The 23,414-nt window shown below is 41.9% G+C and overlaps 1 protein-coding gene across 1 annotated transcript in view; it reads left to right on the forward strand.

Moving 5' to 3' along the window:
• Nucleotides 1-17,091, forward strand: part of ASB12 (ankyrin repeat and SOCS box containing 12) — a 332,952-nt gene extending 315,861 nt beyond the window's left edge. Inside the window, exons 10-11 of the mRNA XM_027098063.1 lie at nucleotides 15,541-16,390; nucleotides 16,815-17,091. Coding sequence (XP_026953864.1) covers nucleotides 15,541-16,390; nucleotides 16,815-16,948 — 984 coding nt within the window. The 3' untranslated portion in view covers nucleotides 16,949-17,091. The remainder of the gene's footprint in view (nucleotides 1-15,540; nucleotides 16,391-16,814) is intronic.
• Nucleotides 17,092-23,414: the final 6,323 nt, after the last annotated feature.

Raw genomic sequence — 23,414 nt, forward strand, 5'->3', positions numbered from 1 at the left:
GCAAGGGAAAAACAACAAATAACATACAAGGGAATCTCCATAAGGTAAACAGCTGATCTTTCAGCAGAAACTCTGCAGGCCAGAAGGGAGTGGGAGGACATATGTAAAGTGATGAAAGGGAGGAAACTACAACCAAGATTACTCTATCCAGCAAAGATCTCATTCAGATTTGATGGAGAAATTAAAACCTTTACAGACAAGCAAAAGCTAAGCTAACACCAAACCAGCTTTACAACAAAGGCTGAAGGAACTTTTTAGGCAGGAAACACAAGAGAGGAAAAGACCTACAATAAACCCAAAACATTTAAGAAAATGGTAATAGGAATATACATATTGATAATTACCTTAAATGTAAATGGATTAAATGCTCCAACTCAAAGACATTGACTGACTGAATGGATACAAAAACAAGACCTGTATATATGCTATCTACATGAGACCACTTCAGACCTAGGGACACATAGAAACTGAAAGCAAGAGGATGGAAAAAACATTCCATGCACATGGAAATCAAATAAAAGCTGGAGTAGTAATTCTCTTGTCAGACAAACTAGATTTTAAAATAAAGACTATTACAAGAGACAAAGAAGGACACTACATAATGATCAAGGGATCAATCCAAGAAGAAGATATAATAATAGTAAAATTTATGCACCCAACATAAGAGCACCTCAATACATAAGGCAAATGCTAACAGCCATATAGAAGGGGAAATCAACAGTAACACAGTCATAACAGGGGACTTTAACACCCCACTTTCACAAATGGACAGATAATCCCAAATGAAAATACATAAGGAAACAGAGTTTTAAATGATACATTAAAAATGATGGGCTTAATTGATATGTATAGGACATTCCATCCAAAAACAGCAGAATACACTCTCTTCTCAAGTGGTCATGGAACTTTCCCCAAGATAGATCATACCATGGGTCAGAAATCAAGCCTTAGTAAATTTAAGAAAATTGAAATCTCATCAAGTATCTTTTATGACCACAATGTTATGAGACTAGATATCAATTACAGGAAAAAATCTGTAAAAACTACAAACACATGGAGGCTAAACACTACCCTACTTAATAACCAAGAGATCACTGAAGAAATCCAAGAGGAAATCAAAAAATACCTGGAAACAAATAACAATGAAAACACGATGATCCAAAACCTATGGGATGCAGCAAAAGCAGTTCTAAGAGGGAAGTTTATAGCAATAAAATCTGACATCAAGAAACAAGAAACATCTCAAATACAGAACCTAAACTTGCACCTAAACCAATTAGAGAAAGAAGAACAAAAAACCACAAAGTTAGCAGAAGGAAAGAAATCATAAAGATCAGATCAGAAATAAATGAAAAAAAAAAGAAGGAAACAATACCAATGATCAATAAAAGTAAAAGCTGTTTCTCTGAGGAGACAAACAAAATTGATAAAAACATTAGCCAGAATCATGAAGAAAAAAAGGAAGAGAGCTCAAATCAATAGAATTAGAAATGTAAAAGGAGAAGTAACAACTCACTGCAGCAATACAAAGGATCATGAGAGATTACTAAAAGCAACTATATGCCAATAAACTTGACAACCTGGAAGAAATGGACAAATTCTTAGAAATGCACAACCTTCTGAGACTGAACCAGGAAGAAATAGAAAACATAAACAGACCAATCACAAGCACTGAAATTGAGGCTGTGATTAAAAATCTTCCTGCAAACAAAAGCCCGGGACCATATGGCTTCACAGGCGAATTCTATCAAATATTTAGAAGAGCTAACACCTATCCTTCTTAAACACTTCGATAACATAGAAGAGGGAGGAACACTCCCAAATTCATTCTACGTGGTCAGCATCACCCTGATACCAAAACCAGACAAAGATGTCACAAAGAATGAAAACTACAGGCCAATATCACTGATGAACATAGATGCAAATGTCCTCAGCAAAATACTAGCGAACAGAATCCAAAAGCACATTAGAAGGGTCAAACACCATGATCAAGAGGGGTTTATCCCAGGAATGCAAGGACTCCTCAGTATACGCAAATCAATCCATGTGATACATCATATTAACAACTTGAAGGATAAATACCACATGATCATCTCAATAGATGCAGAAAAAGCTTTCAACAAAATTCAACACCCATTTATGATAAAAACCCTCCAGAAAGTAGGCACAGAGGGAACTTACCTCAACATAATAAAGGCCATATATATCAAACCCACAGCCAACATCGTTCTCAATGGTGAAAAATTGAAACCATTTCCACTAAGATCAGGAACAAGACAAGGTTGCCCATTCTCACCACTATTATTCAACATAGTTTTGGAAGTTTTAGCCACAGCAATCAGGGAAGAAAAAGAAATAAAAGGAATCCAAATCAGAAAAGAAGAAGTAAACCTGTCACTGTTTGCAGATGTTATGATACTATACAAAGAGAATCCTAAATATGTTACCAGAAAACTACTAGAGCTAATCAATGAATTTGGTAAAGTAGCATGATACAAAATTAAGGCACAGGGGGCTTCCCTGGCAGCCCAGTGGTTGAGAGTCCGCCTGCCGATGCAGGGGACACGGGGTCGTGCCCTGGTCCAGGAAGATCCCACATGCCATGGAGCAGCTGGGCCCATGAGCCATGGCTGCTGAGCCTGCACGTCTGGAGCCTGTGCTCCACAATGGGAGAGGCCACAACAGAGAGAGGCCCACGTACCACAAAAAATAAGAATTAATTCACAGAAATCTCTTGCATTCCTAAAAACTAATGAAAAATCTGAAAGAGAAATTAAGGAAACACTCCCATTTACCTTTGCAAAAACAGAATAAAATACCTAGGAATAAACCTACCCTAGGAGAAAAAAGACCTGTATATAGAAAACTATAAGACACTGATGAAAGAAATTAGAGATGATACAAGGAGATGGAGAGATATACCATGTTCTTGGATTGGATTAATCAACATTGTGGAAATGACTATACTACCCAAAGTAATCTACAGTTTCAATGAAATTCCTATTAATGTAACAATGGCATTTTTCACGGAACTAAAACCAAAAATTTCACAATTTGTGTGGAAACACAGAAGACCCCAAATAGCCAAAGCAATCTTTTTTTTTTTTTTTTTTTTTTGCAGTACGTGGGCTTCTCACTGTTGTGGCCTCTCCCATTGCAGAGCACAAGCTCCGATGCACAGACTCAGCGGCCATGGCTCATGGGCCAGGCGCTCCGTGACATGTGGGATCTTCCCAGACTGGGACACAAACCCGTGTCCCCTGCATCAGCAGGCAGACTCTCAGCCACTGTGCCACCAGGGAAGCCCCAAAGCAATCTTGAGAAAGAAAAATGTAACTGGATGAATCAGGCTCCCTGGCTTCAGACTATACTATAAAGCTACAGCAATCAAGCCAGTATGGTACTGGCACAAAATCAGAAATATAGATCAATGGAAAAGGATAGAAAGCCCAGAGATAAACCCACACATATATAGTCACCTTATTTTTGATAAAGGAGGCAAGAATATGCAATGGAGAATAGACAGCCTCCCCAATAAGTGGTGCTGGGAAAACTGGACAGCTACATGTAAAAGTATGATATTAGAACACTCCCTAACACCATACACAAAAATAAACTCAATATGGATTAAAGACCTAAATCTAAAGCCACACACTATAAAACTCTTTTTAGAGGAAATCATAGGCAGAACATTCTATGACATAAATCACAGCAAAATCCTTTGTGACCCACCTCCTAGAGAAATTGTAATAAAACAAAAATAAACAAATGGGACTTAATGAAAATTAAAAGCTTTTGCACAGCAAAGGAAACCATAAACAAGACGAAAAGATAACTCTCAGAATGGGAGAAAATATTTTCAAATGAAGCAACTGACAAAGGATTAATCTCCAAAACTTACAAGCAGCTCACGCAGCTCAATATCAAAAAAAGAAACATCCCAATGCAAAAATGGGCAGAAGACCTAAATAGACATTTCTCCAAAGAAGATATACAGATTGCCAACAAACATATGAAAGAATGCTCAATATCACTAATCATTAGAGAAATGCCAATCAAAAGTAAAATGAGGTATCACCTCACAGGAGTCAGAATGGCCTTCATCAAAAATCTACAAACAATAAATGCTGGAGAGGGTGTGGAGAAAAGGGAACCCTAGTGCACTGTTGGTGGGAATGTAAATCAATACAGCCACTATGGAGAATAGTATGGAGGTTCCTTAGAAAACTAAAAATAGAACTACCATATGACCCAGCAATCTCACTACTGGGCATATACCCTGAGAAAACCATAATTCAAAAAGAGACATGTACCACAATGTTCATTGCAGCACTATTTACAACAGCCAGGACATGGAAGCAGCCTAGTTGTCCATCGACAGATGAATGGATAAAGAAGATGTGGCACATATATACAATGGAATATTACTCAGCCATAAAAAGAAACAAAATTGAATTGTTTGTAGTGAGGTGGATGGACCTAGAGTCTGTCATACATAGTGAATTAAGTCAAAAAGAGAAAAACAAATACCATGTGCTAACACATATATATGGAGTCTAAAAAAAAAATTGTTCTGATGAACCTAGGGGCAGGACAGGAATAAATTCGCAGATGTAGAGAATTGTCTTGAGGACATGGGGACGGGGATTGATAAGCTGGAACGAAGTGAGAGAGTAGCATTGACATATATACACTGCCAAATGTAAAATAGATAGCTAGTGGGAAGCAGCTACATAGCACAGGGAGATCAGCTCGGTGCTTTGTGACCACCTAGAGGGGTGGGATAGGGAGGGTGGGAGGGAGATGCAAGAGGGAGGGGATATGGGGATATATGTATACATATATCTGATTCACTTTGTTATACAGCAGAAACAAATACAACATTGTAAAGCAATTATACTCCAATAAAGGTGTTTTTTAAAAAAGTGTGCTTCTTTCCTTGCTGTGGGGGGACTTGCACATGTCTCACCATGATTACAGACCCCAAATTACAATTCTCTGCTGATGTTGAAGAAAGCCATTTTGGCTGGAGAAATATTTGGTAGTCTATTTGTTTTAGGTCAACACAAACTTAAATGCATATTACTAAGTGCAAGAAGCCATTCTGAAAAGGCTACATATTGTATGACTCTAACTATATGACATTCTTGAAAAGGCAAAACTTTGGAGACAATAAAAAGTCAGTGTTGCCTGAGCTTGGATGGGGATGGGATGAATAGGTGGAGCACAGAGTAATTATTAGGCAATGAAAATATTCTGTATGATACTGTAATGATGGATACATATCATTATACATTTGTCCAAACCCATAGAATGTACAACACCGAGCAGCATGAACCCTAATGCAAACTATGGACTTAGCGTGATTACAATGTGTTGATGTAGGTTCATGAATTGTTAATAGCCCACTCTGGTGGGGGATGTTGATAAAGGAGAAGGCTATTTGTGCATAGGGGTGGGGCATATGGGAAATCTATTTGCCTCCTCTCAATTTTGCTGTGAACATAAAACAATACATAAAACAGAACATAAAACCAAAAAATAATGTTTTTAATGTGAGTAAAATGGTAAATATATATCCACAATAAAATAATTGATTAATTGTAAAAGGGAATGCTATGAACAGCTTCACACTTATAAATATGACAATTTAGAGAAAATTGACCTTCAAAACCCACAAACTACTAAAACTTTAATAAAGATGAAGTATCTGATATGAATAGTTCTATACCCATTAAAGAACTGCAATTCATTATGTAAAAGCTCCCCTCCCCCCAAAATCTCAAGGCCCAGATGGTTTCACTGGAGAATTCTACAAAACATTTAAAGAATTAGCACCAATCTTATGGATTTACACAATCTTTTCCATAAACAGAAGAAAAGAGTAGACTTCTAAACTCATTTTGGGAGGTCAGTATTACCCTGATACCAAAATCAAAGAGAGAAGAAAAATAAAATAAGAAATCTACACACCAATATTTCTCATCAACTTAAACATAAAATTTCTTGCCAAAACATTAGCAAACCTAATCCCACAATGCATTAAAAAATTATACACCATTACCAAGTGGAATTTATTCCAAGGATGAAAGGCTGATTCAACATTTCAAAATCAATGAGCATAATCCACCATAGGAACAGGTTAAAGAAGAAAACTTACATGACCACATCTATTGATGCAGTAAAAGCATTTATCAAAATCCAACATCCATTCCTGATATAAACTCTCAGTGAAATATGAATAGAAGGGAATTTCGTGAACCTAGGTTTTTGTCTATAAAACAATGGGCATCTATAAAAAACCTACAGTTAACATCATACCTAATGATGAAAGACTAAATGCTTCCCCCCAAGACTGGGAAAAAGCAAAGACGTCCACTCTCACCACTCTTATTCAATATATTTCTGGAAGTTCTAGCCACTGCAAAAGGCAAGGAAAGGAAATAGGCATTCAGATTGGAAAGGAAGAAATAAAGCTGTCCCTATGTCCCTATTTGCAGATGACATGATTGACTACATAGAAATTCCCAAGGAATATACAAAAACAAAAACACTGGAACTAGTGAAGTCAGCACTGTGGCAAGATATAAAATCAATATACACACACACAAAAAAATCAAATTTCTACATGAACCCAATGTAATCAAAACCCAATGTAATTTATAATTTATCCAAAGAAATTCAAATACATAGGTATACACTTAACAAAATATGTACATGATACATATGCTGAAAACTACAAAATGTGATGAAAGAAATTAAGGACTTAAATAAATGTAAAAACATACCATGTTCAGAGAAAGACAAATATCATATGATATTGCTTATATGTGGAATCTAAAAAAAGGGTACAAGTGAACTTATCTACAAAATACAAATAGAGTTACAGATGTAGAAAACAAACTTTTGGTTACCAGGGAGGAAAGTGGGGGGAGATGAGGGATAAATTGGGAGATTTGGGATTGACATATACACACTACTATATATAAAATAGTTAACTAATAATAACCTACTGTATAGCACAGGGAACTCTACTTAAGACACTGTAATGGCCTATATAGGAAAAGAATCTTAAAAAGAGTGGATATAGGTATATGTATAACTGATTCACTTTGCTGTACAGCAGAAACTAATACAACATTGTAAATCAACTATACTCCAATAACAATTAAAAAAAAGCATACCATGTGCATGGGTTCAACACAGTAAAGCAGTCAATTCTCCTAAAATTGTTATATAGACTTAACACAGTTTCTACCAAAATCTCAAGTTTTTTTTTTTTTAGTAGACATAGGCAAGCTTATTCTAAAAAGTATATTAAAAGCCACAGGCCCTAGTATAGCTAAAGGAATTCTGACACAGAAGAGTAAAGTGGGAGTAATCACTTTAGGGTTAGGGTTAGGGTAATCACTTTACTCAATAAGGCCTATGATATTACTAGAGTGATAAAGACCTATGCACAGATGTTCATAGAAGCCTTATTCTTAATAGCCAAATACTACATACAATTCAGATGTCCTTCACTGGGTCAATGGTTAAAAAAATCATGGTACATACATACCACAAAAACAAAAACTTGATACAGGCGACAACTTGGATGAGTCCCAAGGGCATGCTGGATGAAAAAAAGCTACTTTCAAAAGGTATGGTTTCGGGACTTCCCTAGTGGTGCAGCGGTTAAGAATCCACCTGCCAATGCAGGAGATACAGGTTCGATCCCCGGTCCTGAAAGAGCCCACATGCTGCAGAGCAACTAAGCCTGTGCACCTCAATTACTGAGCCTGTTCTCTAGAGCCCGTGAGCCACAACTACCAAGCTCATGTGCCACAACTACTGAAGCTTGCGCCTAGAGCCTGTGCTCTGCAATGAGAGATGCCACTGCAATGAGAAGCCCGCACACCACAATGAAGGGTAGCCCCAGCTCACTACAACTAGAGAAAGCCTGCATGCAGCAACGAAGACCCAACGCAGCCAAAAATAAATAATTTTTTTAAAAGTCAAATAGAGACATGGAAAATACTTTTTTAAGAAAAGTATGGTTTCATTTATATAATTTTGAAATGCCAAAATTATAGAAATGGAAAAGAGATTAGATGTTGCCAGGGGTTAGGGACCAAGGAGGGAGAGTGGGAAAGGAGTGGATATGGCTATAAAAAGGAAATCTGAGGTATCCTTATTGTGATAGAACTATTCTGTATATTGTCTGTGGTGGTATATGCAAGAGCCTACTATGTGATAAAATTGTACAGAAGTAAACACACACACACACACACACACACACGACTACAGGTAAACTTTGGGAAATCTGAATAAGATAGGTGGATTGTATCAATGTCAATATCCTACTTGTGGCACTGCATTGTCTTGCAAAATTCTACTGGAGGAAATAGTAAAGTCTACAGGGGATTTCTGTATTATTTTTACAACTGTATGTTAATATACAATTATCTCCAAAATTTTCTATTAAAAAATCCTACTAATCTTTTATTTCAAGAATAATACTGCATCATAATAGCTTGTTTATTGGCTGCTAATCAGGTTTGCATGAAACCTCATAATAAACAGCTACAGGCCACTGGTTCAAACTGAGGTGAAACAGATATGCTTTTTGATGTTTCTGATAGTCAGAGTCATTGATCACACTGAGACACACTTGACACTTTCCTAAGAAGTCATCTGACCTCCTGTGAACTCCCTGGTGCTTTTAATGTGCAAGCAGGCTGCATGACCACTTCAGGAGTGTGGTAGACAATACTTGGGAAGTGACTGGATAGATACCAGCTTGAAATAAATACTTGAAGGAGCTGAGCTGTTTTCACTGAGATAAGGTGACATGAAGGATAAGATACCTGGGTTCAGATCCCTAGAGGGCTGTTTTGAGGCAAAGAAAGTAACTGTGTTCTCTGAGGTCCTAAGGGTAAATGAAGATAGGATCAGCAGTTGACCTCAGGGATGCTTTATAGATGCAGATATAGGCTTAGCAAAAAGAAGGACTAGCTGAGCTGTTCAATAATGAGATGTGTTACTTCTGGATGTAGAGAGTGCCCTATTATTGGAAGCATTTAAGCAGAAGTCATTAAACATCTCTCAGAAATGTGGAAATTTCCTTTCAATATGCAGATTCTAACACCAAAGTAATCATGTGAAACAGGGCTGCCAGTGCTTTATCCCAACACATATCTCATTCCCTCACTGGCTTTTCTTTTTTCCTGACTGGAACCTTCTCTTCCTTGATGACTGGAAGGGAAAGAAAGGGACTCTGAGGCCTTGGGATCAATATTCTATATAGACTGGAATCTCTTTGCAGGAAAATTCAAGTTACTATTGGGTTTGGTGGATGTAGGGACATAGAACCCTGCAGTAACCCCCCCAGACTAATCTGGGAGATTGACAAGGACACAAGATAACCATAGACAGCTTTTAGTTCTGGCATTTTTGCATTATGAGAAATACAATTGTTTTCGTGTCTGTTTTTCCTAATAAACTCTAAACTCTTTCAGGGATACTATATTTTACATTTCTTTGTGTTCTTCCTGCATTTGGAACCTTACACATAGTGGCTTCTTGATAGTTTCTCCATAAAGTGTTTCTTAGACATGATCAGATGGTTTGTAATGTAGTTTGTATACCAAATGCTAGGCTGGCATTTCCTCCCCCAGGGAAGAAAGAGCTGGCTTCCACTTTCTTTTGGGTGACATCTAAAGTAGATAATGTGACTATTTCTAAAGGTAGCTCCCTACCACTTCCTTCATTTCATGGCAACCAGGGAGCTAAAACAATACATTTAAGACCTGAGCTTTGACAAAGTTCCCAGTGCTGGACACATGAATCTGGTTTGATCCCTTAGGTGTGAGAAGAGTGTAGAGGCTATGGGTATTTTCTTCAAGCTGAGCCTGGTAGGTTGGTGGACTGGAGAGGCATTTATAAATGATCAGGCCTTTTAAATTTTAGAAAACCTTGTTGATATATGTACCAGTATGGAGGTCTTTGCTTCCCACCATCCTCCTCACTCTTGGGAGTGGGGGCATTGGGGTGGGGGAAGGAGAGAGCAATGTGTTGCTGGGTCCTTCAAAAAAGGAAAAAGGAACTCCAGAGTGGCTAAGTTAGGGAGAGAAAAAGAAGAGGCCTGGGCCCGAGGAAGGTGCGCTAAGGGAGACCAGGCCTCCTCAGGCCCCTTGGTGAAAGGATGAGAACACTCACAGCACAGGAGTCTGGCCTTGTAGCCCATATGAATGGTGGGGAGGGGTACCCTAGGACACACTAGGAGCCTGAGTCCTGACCCAGCCAGACACCTTCCTGTCAGTCCTTCCAGGACTTCCCTGAGGATGGCCCTCCTCTCACTGGGATCTCTCCCAGTATGGCATTAGTAAGATAATACGGCCCTGGGAGGGAGGGTGGAGGGTAACCTAAAATTAGCCCTCTGGACCTGTTCAGCCAGCCCTTTAGGCAGTGTTGTTAACAGTGGAAACTGAGGGCCCAGCCTGCACCAGCCCCCGGGGCAGTAGGGGGCTCCCCTTGGAGGGGCCACCAGGGCCAAGTGCTTCGCAGAGGGGTAGGGGCAGCCCGGTGAGTACCTGGAGCTTAGGACGTGATGATGCTGTTAGGGACGAGTGAACTCTAAGGGCTGCCAGCCAGTGGACCTGTGATCACCACCCTTAGTAGTCCGTTTCCACTGGGTCTTGTTTCTGGGGATGCTTGGGAGGTTAGTGGGGAAAGCTTCCCGCAGAGGGAAGGATGGTTTCCTGCTGCATCTGTCACAGGAAACTGTGTCTGCCTAGGCTCTGGGGTTCAAATGGGCCTACTTCTTGAGGGAAATTGCTGCGGTTATGCAATACAGGGAGGGTGAAGTTTTGTCTTTGTGTCCCTGTGTAGTACTTGTGAGTCTGTGTGTAGATGCAGCAGGGTGGGCTCAGGGCAGAAGGGCAGAGCTCCTCAGTGTGTGTGTGGGGGGGGGAAGATGAGTACTAAAAATAGTCTACTAATGCCTGGCATACTATTCTAGGGCCCGCTGAAACCAGCCACTCTCCCGTAGGAGTTCTTAACCTAGATTCACAGACCCCCCTCCAAGAGGGCCTTAGATAGAATTCAAAGGGTCCAAAAATACAGATGGGGCAAACAATCACCTTTCTATTCCCCTAATCTCTAACTGAAATTTACTATTTCCTTCAAGGATGAATGCAGGCAGCAAATGGCAGTAGTATTACTAGTTCCTGTAACTTGGTCACCAGAAGAAATCATAGATATTCCCTATCATATTACAGTTGCAGCAGAGATCTGGAAATGTCATTTATACTCATAATCACTTAGAAATTATTAGTAGATCTTGTTATTTAACGTGTTGGTAAAGAACTTCTATTACCATATCATGCAGTTTTAAAAATATTTTGATAGTTGTATTTCAATATAATTGGTTTCCTTTAATTCTATATATTTTATGTATTAAAAATCATTCTGAGAGGGGACCAGAGACTTAGCCAGATTGTCACAGGGGCCAATGCCACCGAAAAAGGGTTTAAAACCCCTGCACTTTGGGGAGCAGGACGAGGATCTTTGCACAAAATGGTCACACATAGAAACTCTTTGATTAATAAACCACAGGACGGTGAGATTAGACAAAAGATGAGGTAGGTTTTTTATCCTATCTAATGAGATGAGGCACAATTCACTCAAGTGCCCAAGGTAGCTGGGGTCATGCCTTGTTCTCTCTCTGGAGGCTCATTATATGGGCTCTGAAGTGGGCTCATCGTATGACCTTGGTGACAGCTTCAGCATTTCCCTTCACACTCCCTTTCCTCTTCATTTCTCTGAACACAACTCCCCCAAATAAAATAGTAAGGAGAGAATCCCTACTGGCTGTCAGAAGAAATGATTTGTAAAGCAACCTATGATTGAGATCCTGGAATCCAGTATGACCCTCAAACTTGAGGATCCTGAGAGCTACAATATGACTGTTTGAGGCAAGGGGGAGGGGTATGTGTTTACTTTTCAGGTGGCTGAGTTCTTGCTAATGAGACAACTGTCAATAACAGCCATGTGACCTTAGTAAAAAGTCTCTGCTCTCCTCTAAGCCTTGGTTTTCCCATCTCTAAATTGAAGAAATTAAAGGAAATAATTTATTATGTGCATTCCATCTCTGAAGTTATAGAGCTTTAACCTCAGGAGGGAGCAACAGCCATAGAAATTAGATACCTAAGTAATAATAAAAATTATAGTGAAAATAGTTACTGAGTACTACATACAGGTGGTATTCTAAACATTTAAGATGTATTGATATTAACTCATTTAATCCTAACAATAACCCTCTGAGGCAGATACTACTATCATACTACTTTACAGATGAAGGAATAGGCACAGAGAGATTAAATGATCTGCCCTAGATCACACAACTACTAATTGGTAGAGCTGAGATTGAAGCAGAATCCTAGACTATGTTTTACCACTTCCATATATGGCTTCTCAATCTGCACTGGGGGCAAAACAGACCTATATAGAAGGAGTTATGATATAGTGTGATGACTGCTATAGTACTATTAAGAGCAAAGACTCAAGGAACTAACCCATTAGAAGGAGTTACATGTGACAGAAGGAAGCATGATGTATATCAACAGCCATCATTTCTCTTCCCTTATCAGTGAATCTTGGGGTATAAATAGAGGAGTGGTAGGAAATGAGGCTGGAGATATTGGCCAAGGTTTTCTCATGAAGGACCTGTGAGCCTGGCAAGGCATCTGGGCTATACTCTGAAAGAAAGGGGAGTGATTAAAGGATTTAAAATAGAAGATTGGCACAGAGAGGATTTGTACTTTTAAATGATCACTTTAGCCAAAATGTGGAGAAATTATTGAAAAGATAAACTAGCTAGGAGACTACTACAACAGTTGATGCAAAAGATGATGGGGGTCTGGATAAAGCACTAGCAATCGGGTTGCTTATAGAGGCCTCTAGGAAGTAAAATCCTAGATTTGATGACCAATTAGATGCGAGTGGAACAATGAGATAAGAGGCCTGACATTAGTCTTGAGCGTTTGGTTTGGTTGACCAGTTGGATGATGAAGAACTGAGATGTGGATCTAGTTTGGTGATGGTGATAGTAGTAGTGGTGGTGTGATACTGCTGACTTTGAAGTACTTGAAAGAACTCAGTGAATACATACCTTTTGCTGAAGAGAGAGCTGGGGGACTTGGAGTGGTAGGCTTGAAATCATCCTGATAAAGGTGAGAGCTACAGCTCTAGAAAAAGGAGAGAACAAGGGGAACAAAACTATTTCAGGGGAGAAAAATCAGAAGAGTGTGCTGGCCAGGAAGCCAAGGAAGGCCAGGAAGCCTCCTATGAAGTGGTCAGTGGAGACAGATGTCCCAGAAAAGTCAGAAAAGGAAAGAGCTGAGAAACAGCCAGTAGATTTAACCACAAGGATGACTTTTAAAGAAATATCTCTGTGTGATTGAGGATGGATGGAGATAGACTGCAGAGGGTGGAATTGGAGGTGAGGAAATGGATGGTAGACAACGCTTTGGAGATGTTTGGTGAAAAAGAGAGAGAAGAAAAGAAAGGTAGCTAGAGTAGGACAAAGGACCATAGAAGTGTTTTGTTTCCAAAGATGATTGAGGGGGAGGAGCCAGGGGAGAGGTTGAAGGCACATAGGAAGCTCACCCTTGAAGATCTAGTATATGGTAGCTTTCTTTCTCTTAACAGCCCCATGAGGCAGGGACTATCATTTCTGTCTTATAAATGAGGAAACTGAATCCCAAAGAAGGGAATAGACTTTCCCAAAGCTTACTCAGATAGGAAATGGGGGTGCTGAGTTGCAAACTTAGGCCTGCCTGATTTCTAAAATTATCTTCTTATAATTGTACCCCAAAAGTGAGTAAATAAAAGACCATATATGGAGTTGATGCTGACTTGTGGCAGGGGGGCTAAAGTTGAGGGAGACCCCACCCACCCACCTCAAAGTTTATTCTATGAGGTGTGTATTTGAGGTCCCAGGCTAACAAAGAGGGGTGGAGGTGGACAGTGAATAAAAGGAGGTGTGAGGCCCTGAGCCCAGGGCTGCAGGGTATGGGAGAAGAGGGAGACTCAACCTCTGAAAACCCTACCAGCTTACCCTGATGACATTACCAACTGAGATGAGTGACTGATTTTGGAGCATTAGGAACAGGACTAGAAATGCCAAGGGTTTAGGTTGAGTCAGTCATTGGGCCATGGGTGATTTTGTAGGGCCTGGGGATAATGAGGAGAGAAGAGTTGAGGGTTGAGGCAAGGCTCCAGGCTGGGTGGAACAGAGAGGATGGGAAAAGGCTTGACTCGGAGAGACTGGGAAGCCATAGTTTCCAAAAATATGCTGGCAATCAAAGGGACTCCTGGATTGAAATGGTCCTGGTGGAAAAACTAGTTGTCAACAGAGAGGAGGACTTGTCCTGGAAACCTCAACTATTTCCTACTATCTCTTTGACTATGTTTTACTTGACGTCCCTTTTACTTTTACTTTTAATGTCACCTCTTTATTTAATCAGTGAATGCCATTCAACATCCATTTCCTGAGCAACCCTGTTGCCTGAAGCATGGGGCCTGAGTCTGAGGGGAGGTCACATACGAGGGGCTGTGAAGAGGCTGAATCTCATCTAAAAGGTTGAGAGGTAGAGTTGAGGGCCTGCCCCATGAGACTGATGTCAGAATGCTCAGAGATGACAGCTTGACACCACAAAACACCATTCTGTTGGCTTAGCAATTACCAGACCAGAACCACCTCATTAGTCCACACATTCTGAACCAAGGAAGATGTATCTACCAACACCCCAGCCATGATGTAGGTTCTACTGGGAGTGGAGGAATAATAAGATGGAGACAGTGGCTTCCCTGGTGGCACAGTGGTTGAGAGTCTGCCTGCTAATGCAGGGGACACGGGTTCGAGCCTTGGTCTGGGAGGATCCCACATGCCACGGAGCAACTAGGCCCGTGACCCACAACTACTGAGCCTGCGTGTCTGGAGCCTGTGCTCCGCAACAAGAGAGGCCGCCATAGTGAGAGACCCGTGCACCACAATGAAGAGTGGCCCCCGCTTGCCACAACTAGAGAAAGCCCTCGCACAGAAACAAAGACGCAACACAGCAAAAATAAATAAATTAATTAATAAACTCCTACCCCCAACATCTTCTTTAAAAAAAAAATAATAAGATGGAGACAGGAGTCCTCACCCTGGAGTTTATGCACTGATGAAGCACAGATAAGTGGAAATGTGATGTGAAAATTCATAGCTAAAGCCTAGTTGTAATCCTTTGGAATCCCTGAGCAGAGTAGGAGGAGATTATGGAAGGTTTCCCAGAAGTAGGAGTTTGAAGGGAAGGCAGAAGAGCATATGCAAAGGCATCAGGCTGTGAAATGGCCTGATCTATTTTGGCAGCCATCTCTGGGGTCTGAAATAAGATGGAGTAGGAGTTAGAAGCAAGGGACCCATGATTGAAGAGCCTGATGGTGAAAGATGGGGGCCAAGCATCCAGGCTTTTGATGGGAGCCCTCAGTCTCTCCTGTTTTTGTCATCCACAGATCTGGCATATCCTCCTGCTCATAATGAGAATAGTTCTGCTCCAATTAGCCAAGGTGAACCTCATGGACATCACCAAAATCTTCTCCCTCCTGCAGCCCGATAAGGAGGAGGAGGACACCGACACGGGGGAGAAGCAGGCTCTCAATCAAGCAGTGTACAACAATGACTCTTATACCTTGGACCAGCTTTTGCGCCAGGAGCGTTATAAACGATTCATCAACAGTAGAAGTGGCTGGGGCATCCCTGGGACACCCTTGCGCTTGGCTGCTTCTTATGGCCACCTTAGCTGCTTGCAGGTCCTCCTGGCACATGGTGCTGATGTTGACAGCTTGGACGTCAAGGCACAGACACCACTTTTTACCGCCGTCAGTCATGGCCATCTGGACTGTGTGCGTGTGCTTTTGGAAGCTGGTGCTTGTCCTGGTGGTAGCATCTACAACAACTGCTCTCCTGTGCTCACAGCTGCCCGTGATGGTGCTGTTGCCATCCTGCAGGAGCTCCTGGGTCATGGTGCAGAGGCCAACGTCAAGGCAAAACTACCAGTCTGGGCATCGAACATAGCTTCATGTTCTGGACCCCTCTATTTGGCTGCAGTCTACGGTCACCTTGATTGTTTCCGCCTGCTTTTGCTCCATGGGGCAGACCCTGACTACAACTGTACTGACCAGCACCTGCTGACTCGAGTCCCACGGTCCCGCACCCTCCTCGAAATCTGCCTGCACCATAATTGTGAGCCAGAGTACATCCGGCTGTTAATTGATTTTGGTGCTAACATCTACCTTCCATCTCTCTCCCTGGACCTGAACTCACAATATGATAAGGGCACTGCATTGCTGCTACAGGCCCGAGGTGAGTGTCATGCAGCCCAGCTCTAATAGGCCTCCTGGCTTGGAGGGCCGAGGGCCCCAAATCACCCCCCAAGCTAATCCTTCTGGGATGAGTTGGAGAAAACATCATCTTCTTCCCTGGGGCCCCAGTGGAGAAGAGGTTACAGATTCCTTTTTAGGGAAGGGATCACTAAGATGAGGTAGGGGATAGCACTAGTCCAGTTTCTTCTTCTGGCATTGCCCATGACTGTTTTGTGGCCTTGAACATGACCTCTCTAGGCCTCAGTGTGTCCCCATTGGTACCATGCATTGAGGGAAGGGAGGGGACATTTCTTAGAAGGGAGAGAGCAATTAGGGCTGCAGTAGCCAGGACAGGATGGATGTAAGCTTGGATGGGAGAACTACACTGAGAATTGCTTCTCATGACCTGTTTTTCCTTCCTGTAGCCACTCCACGGTCACTACTATCACAGGCTCGTTTAGTCATCCGCAGAGCCCTGCGCCACGCCAGCCAGCCACAAGCCATCGACCAGCTGGATATTCCTCCTGTGTTGATCAGCTATCTTAAACACCAACTGTAACCTTGCAGCCTGCCCAGAAACACACAATGCCTCCAAAAAACCACCTGGGGACCCAGGTAACTTGAGGGCACTACAGCTCTACCCACTCGTCTGAAGCTGCTCTCCTGTATTATCCTCCACAATAAAATCCTCAACAAAATAAATCCTGGGGGCTGTTGTGTTGATGTGTGTGTGGGGTGGGGAAGTTCACCGGGGGAACGGGTCTGGTTGGCCATGGGGAAGGATTAGAGTGATCTGGCATTCAACAGGCGTAGGAGCCTAGCCACTGAAAGAGAAAACTAACCCAATGGCCTATACATCCCCACTAAGATCCTTGAGAGAATTTGGAGCTGTAATGTCCTAGAAGCAAGTCCTGAAGAATTCAGGTAGGTATAAGGGTAGCATCATCTTGCTCAGCCCTGTATCTCCATTGAATCTCTGGCTGCTATTGTCACCAAACCAAACTTGGGTCCACAGCCAATCTACTGACACCGGGTTGTGGTGAAGTAAAGGGGCTTCACCCTTTTCAGGGGCTGTTGCCCAATACCCTATTTGAGTCAAGTGACCAAGGAGTCTCCCATTCACTCACCTTGAATCATAGGCTGCAATTACACTAGTCTATTTTATATAGGAAACTAGGAAAACAAACTACCAAATATTTGTCACAACGAATTTAACACAGAGAATAAATTGGTTACATAGGTGATAGGCAGAGAATCTAAGAAGGACAGGAAGTTAACCCAGAGTTTAGTGACAGCAGGAGGCCAACATCACCCTTAGGTTGGAGGGGTGAGGGAGGAGGTATGGCCAGACTCTAGGGACAGGGGTCACCTGATAGAAAGTAGAATCACAGGCTTATCATGGGTATCCAAACAAGAGAAAAGGAAGAAATACCCTCTCCTTTCCCTCATTCTTGTCCTTCAATCTGCTTTCAATGTCTGTTTCACTGAGGAAAACTAGAAGTCAACTAATATGAGAGCCTGGGAAACACAGCCTGCAGTGCTTAGTCCTCCTAACTGGTCCAGGCAACCAGGGCCTCAATCAGCACATATAACCACCCAAATCCAGATCCAGGCACCTTCAATTTTGCTAAATCTTCATCTTTCCACAGTACCTTCTTTTATATCTCCTAAACCACTATGGGTGAGGATGTGTATGAGCAGTGAAAAAGACACAAGGTGAAGGGGTAGAGGATGCAAGCCCAGATAATCTGTATATGGGGAGTACTTTAGATGTTTGGAGCTTTTCCTGGGAGCTGCCTTGACAGACCCACCCCCCACGCCCCTACATAAATATCTCCCATCATGCAGGAAGGGAGGCAGGGAATGGGGTCTTGAACTGACTTGCCTCTCCCCATTCTTACCTCTCCCACTCTCCCTAGCTCCTAGTGCCTAAGAGACTTTAGGAAGGAAGGCAAGAATACTGGACATCTATCCCCATGGTCCTGCCCCACTCAGCTTCCAGACTTTCAAATGCATAAAGCATTTTGGAGAGCAGTGCAACTGTTTTTCTCCAAGGGGCAAGAGAACTGAAGGACTGGACTGTAAACACAGACTTTAGGGCAGTGAGCTGCAGGTCTCTTCTACCTTTCTTTCAATCTGGGTTCCTGAGGGTGAGTTATCTGGGATTGCACTCCTCACTTTGCTCCCCATCCCCTTAGTCAGGGTTTAGGAGATTAGGAGTCAAGCTCAGCAGCTCCATCTACTTTAGGACCCCAGGAAAGTACACCCTTCAAATGGGGCCTGGCCAGGGTGGCCTCCCTTGTGCCATCTGGAACACCAATTCTCTGGTTGACACTTGAAAGTATGTAGATAACTCTGGGCATATCAAAAGAATTGCATTTGACTAGGATGTAGGAGTATACCAAATTCTAGGCAGAGGAAGAGCTGAAACTCTTTGCCCCATTTCCCAGATGAGCAGACTGAGAAACTTTCAAAGTTAAGTGCCCATGTTATTGGCAGCTCAGCTCTCCAGACCTCTCTGAGCTGTTGTTCTTCCAGTTGCCTGTGCTGCTGTGGGCAGAAACTTTAAGGCCCGCTGCCTTGGTTTCTTCTCCATCCAGACAACAGGCCTGGAGTGAAAATGGATCATCTCAAATTCTGATGATGAATCTTCTGAGGCAAATTTCCCTAGGAGGTGCGAGGAGGAGGTTCCTAGAATGAAATGTCACCCTTGGCCTTTAGTCTCTTATTGGCATTGCCCCCAGATAATAACCTAGCCTCCCCAAACCCTCCATTACAACCACCAGTTTCCAGGTAATTTGTTTTCCCAGTTAGATCTTGACTGTAAACTGAACAAGTGGGAATGCAGCTTCCAAGAAAGCTGAATCTTAACCCTTCTCTCCCTCTCTCCCTGTCTCCTCCTAACTTCCCTTTTTTCCTTCTTTCTTCTCTCCCTCTCTCCTTCCCTCCCTCCCTTCCTGGAATTGCCATTAGCCTAGGGCTGGATCTGCTCTGCACATGCCACTGACCAGTCTGCATTCTTTCCTGCAATGGGAAAATTCTTTCGCTTTATTCAGAAAGGTGGCCCACAAAGACAAGATCCAAAGTGCAAATGGTCCACTGTACTGCAGAAACCACAGAGTTCCCCTTCAGCTGCTAACTTGAGGGAAAGGATAATGGAAGAGGTAGTGTTTGATCTTGGCCTTGAAGGGTGTAAAGTGTTTTAATTAGTAGAAAGGAAAGAAAAGGTATTAGTGGAGGGAACTCAGTGAGCAAAGACATAGAAGTGGGAAAAAGCAGGGCAGTTTGGGTAACCAATTTAGTCTGGTTCAAGTTCAATGTGTTTCAACAAGAGCTAGGCTGGGGACTAGACTGGAGAGGGCCCTGAATATCCTGGTCTTTCGGACTTGAAGATTTCAGTCCTTAGAATGGGGCATGCATAGTCATAGGAATGACTTACTGAATGCATAGAGAACATGTTCCCTGATTTCCCAGGGCAAATCTGGCACAATTACATTTTTTACTGAAATATAACTGACATACAACATTATATTAGTTCCAAGTGTACAACATAAGAATTCAATATTTGTGTATATTGTGAAATAATCACCACAACAAATCTAGTTAACATCTATCACCACAGAGTTACAATTTTTTTCTTGTGATGAGAACTTTTAAGATCTATTCTCTTAGCAACTTTCAGATAGGCAATACAGTATTATTAACTATATTCACCATGTTGTACATTACATCCTCATGACTTATTTATTTTATAACTGAAAGTTTGTCCCTTTTGACACCCTTCACCCATTTTGTCCACCTCCAACCCCTGCTCTGGCAACCACCAATCTGTTCTCTGTGTGTATAAGCTCGCTTTTTTTTTTTTAATTTTAGATTCTACATATAAGTGAAATCATATAGTATTTGTCTTTCTCTGAATTATTCACTTAGCAAAATGCCCTCCAGTTCAATCCATATTGTTGCAAATGACAAGATTTCATTATTTTCTATGGCAAAATGATATTCCAGTGTGTGTGTGTGTGTGTGTGTGTGTGTGTGTGTGTGTGTGTGTGTGCGCGCGCGTGCGCACATCACATTTTCTTTACCCATTCATCCATTCTTGAACACTTAGGTTGCTTCCATGTCTTGGCTATTGTAAATAATGCTGCAGTGAACATGGAACAGTGAACACATATCTAGTGTGCACATATGCAGTGAACACATATCTAGTGTCTTTGTTTTCTTTGGATAAATACACATAAGCAGGATTGCTTGATCATATGGGAGTTCTATTTTTAATTTTGAGGCACCTCCATACTTTTTTACATAGTGACTGCATCAATTTACATTCCCATGAGCTGTTCGCAAGGGTTCCATTTGTTCCACATCCTTGCCAGCATTTGATATTTCTTATCTTTTTGATAACAGCCATTTTAATAGGGGTGAGGTCATATCTCATTTTGGTTTTAATTTGCATTTCCCTGATGATTAGTGATATTGAACACCTTTCCATGTACCTGTTGTGCACCTGTATCTTCTTTGAAAAAATGTCTATTCAGGTCCTCTGCCCATTTTTTAATCAGGTTGTTTGTTTTTTTGATGTTGAGTTGTATGAGTTCTTTTGATATTTTATATTAACCCCTTATAGGATATATTGTTTGCAAGTATCTCCTCCCATTTGGTAGGTTGCTTTTTCATTTTGTTGATAGTTTCCTTTGCTGTGCAGAAGCTTTTTAGTTTGATGTAGTCCCACTTGTTTATTTTTGCTTTTGTTGCCTTTGCTTTTGTTGTCAAACCCAAAAAAATCACTGCCAAGACTGATGTCAAGGAGCTTACCACCTATGTTTTCTTTAAGGAGTTTTATGGCTTCAGGTCTTATGTTCAAGTCTTTAATCCATTTTGAGTTAATTTTTGTGTATGGTGTAAAATAGAGGTCCAGTTTCATTTTTTTGCATGTGACTCTCCAGTTTCATTTTTTTGCATGTGACATTTTTTTGCATGTGACTTTTTTTGCATGTGCCTTCCACTTCCCAGAGCAGGTAGAGGTCATTAGATGTGATATCATCAACTTTCCATAAATGGTCATCCCAACACCATTTATTGAAGAGACTGTCCTGTCCTCATTGTATATCTTGGCTCTTTGTCATAAATTAATTGACCATATATGCTTAGGTTTATTCCGGCAGCATTAATTTAACCACTCTCTTGTGGGCCCAGAGCATTTGACTGCTTGCAAAACATTTACACATCCATTATTTCATTTACTTCTATTATAACTCTGAGGTAGGCAGAACAGTTTTTGTACAGATGTGGAAACTAAGGCCCAGAGAAGGGAAGAAAGTTGCCCAAGGTCACACAGTGAGGCAATGGTAGAGCCAGAACTAGAACCCATGAGGCTTCTTGTCTAAGACAGGGCTTTCACAGGATACCATGTTCTGCCTCATATGTGAGTGGGAGCACTGGGGAAGACGGGGGCAAGCCCTGACTTCATTTCATAGGCCTGGGCAGTGGATATACAGGGCTCTCTCTTACTGAGAATGGTGGCAGCCCTTTAGTTGTCAGAGGCCCCAGCCCTTATCCCCATGATAGAACGGGCACTCAGGAGTAATGCAGCAATCAAGGAACAGTGGCGGTCCCAGGCACTGAGGATAGGCTAAAGGGTTTGGGGCAAGTCCAAAGTGAGGGTCTGGACATATGGGAGGAGCAGAGCTCTCCCTCTCCCTGCTCTATTTTTTTGGTTATTTCCAAACTCTAAAGGGGTTTCATTGCTCTCCTAGCCTCAGGGAACCCTGCTCTTCCATGTTCAAGCCATCTTCTTGATGAAGATGTAAGACGAACAACCATCTGTTTCATCCTGGTACCTTCTGAGTTACAGTCACAGTCGACATTGGCTTCCAGAAACTAGTCTACTTGCTAGCTCCTACTTTGCCAGTCTCCTCCCAGTAGAGGTTGCCTCCTCCCAGTAGAAAAGTGGAGCCTGGGCTGATGGCAAGGTCTGCTCAAGTGACTCATCCAATGCCTTCACCTGCAGTTCCTTCACCTCCTTGACTCTCACAACATCATCTACCCTCCATTTTACCACCTGCTCCCTTGGCTTCACCTGGAAATGCTGGTCCTCCTTTCTAGCTAGAATTGCCTGTTTCCAGAAGTTACATTCCTGGAAACTTATGGTTTGACCCCACAGAATCTCCCATTCTTTCACACAACAAATATTTACTGAGATCTACTCTGTGCCAGGCTCTGTGTTTTAAGGACTATGTTATCTCCTACCTTCTCTTCATTTGTTTCCCTCCCCTGTCTTCACTTCCTTCCCTGTCTATCTTTGACCCTGTGTTCATTAAATCACTTCAATCTCTCATCCAGTAACACACAAACTTTGGATCAAGCCATTGTACTCTCCTAAGCCTGGACTGATGAACACTATAGAAGAAATAATAATAACAAAAAGGTCTTTATCAACTTTCCCATTCTGTACAGTAACTATTTCAAACTTTGTCCAATAATAGCAAGTTTCCTTGAACCTCCCCAGTTACTGCTTTTCCTCTCACTTTGGGGACTTTGCCTTCCACTTCCCAGAGCAGGTAGAGGTCATTAGATGTGATATCATCAACTTTCCATAACAACACATTCTATGGCATCCACACATCCTTCCCTCTTGTCTTAGTCTTTCCTCCCAGCCAAGGCCCACTCATCTGTAGGGACTCTGGTTCCCATCCCCAACCACATCCAGGGCCTCCCACCCATCAATTATCCTGTTTCCTATATCTTCACCTTGATTGGTTTTCCCCCTCAGCATATAAACAAGCTCATATCTTTCCATCTTGTAAAAACAACCTGAACCCAAGAACCCCCTCTACCTACTATCTCTTTGCAGACAAACTTCTAGAGCAAGGAAGCTGCATACATTCTCCCTTTCCTTGCAGACCAAATTCTTGACACTCCACTGCAGTCTGGCATACACCCTCATGTCTGCTCCAAACTGGCCTTGCCCACATCACCAGTGACTACTCAGATCCATATCCAATGGCACCTTTTCTACTTTTATC

The sequence above is a fragment of the Aethalodelphis obliquidens genome, unplaced genomic scaffold (assembly GCF_003676395.1).
Source record: "Aethalodelphis obliquidens isolate GAN/ISIS:26980383/991018 unplaced genomic scaffold, ASM367639v1 scaffold119, whole genome shotgun sequence".
Taxonomy (NCBI): Eukaryota; Metazoa; Chordata; class Mammalia; order Artiodactyla; family Delphinidae; genus Aethalodelphis; species Aethalodelphis obliquidens.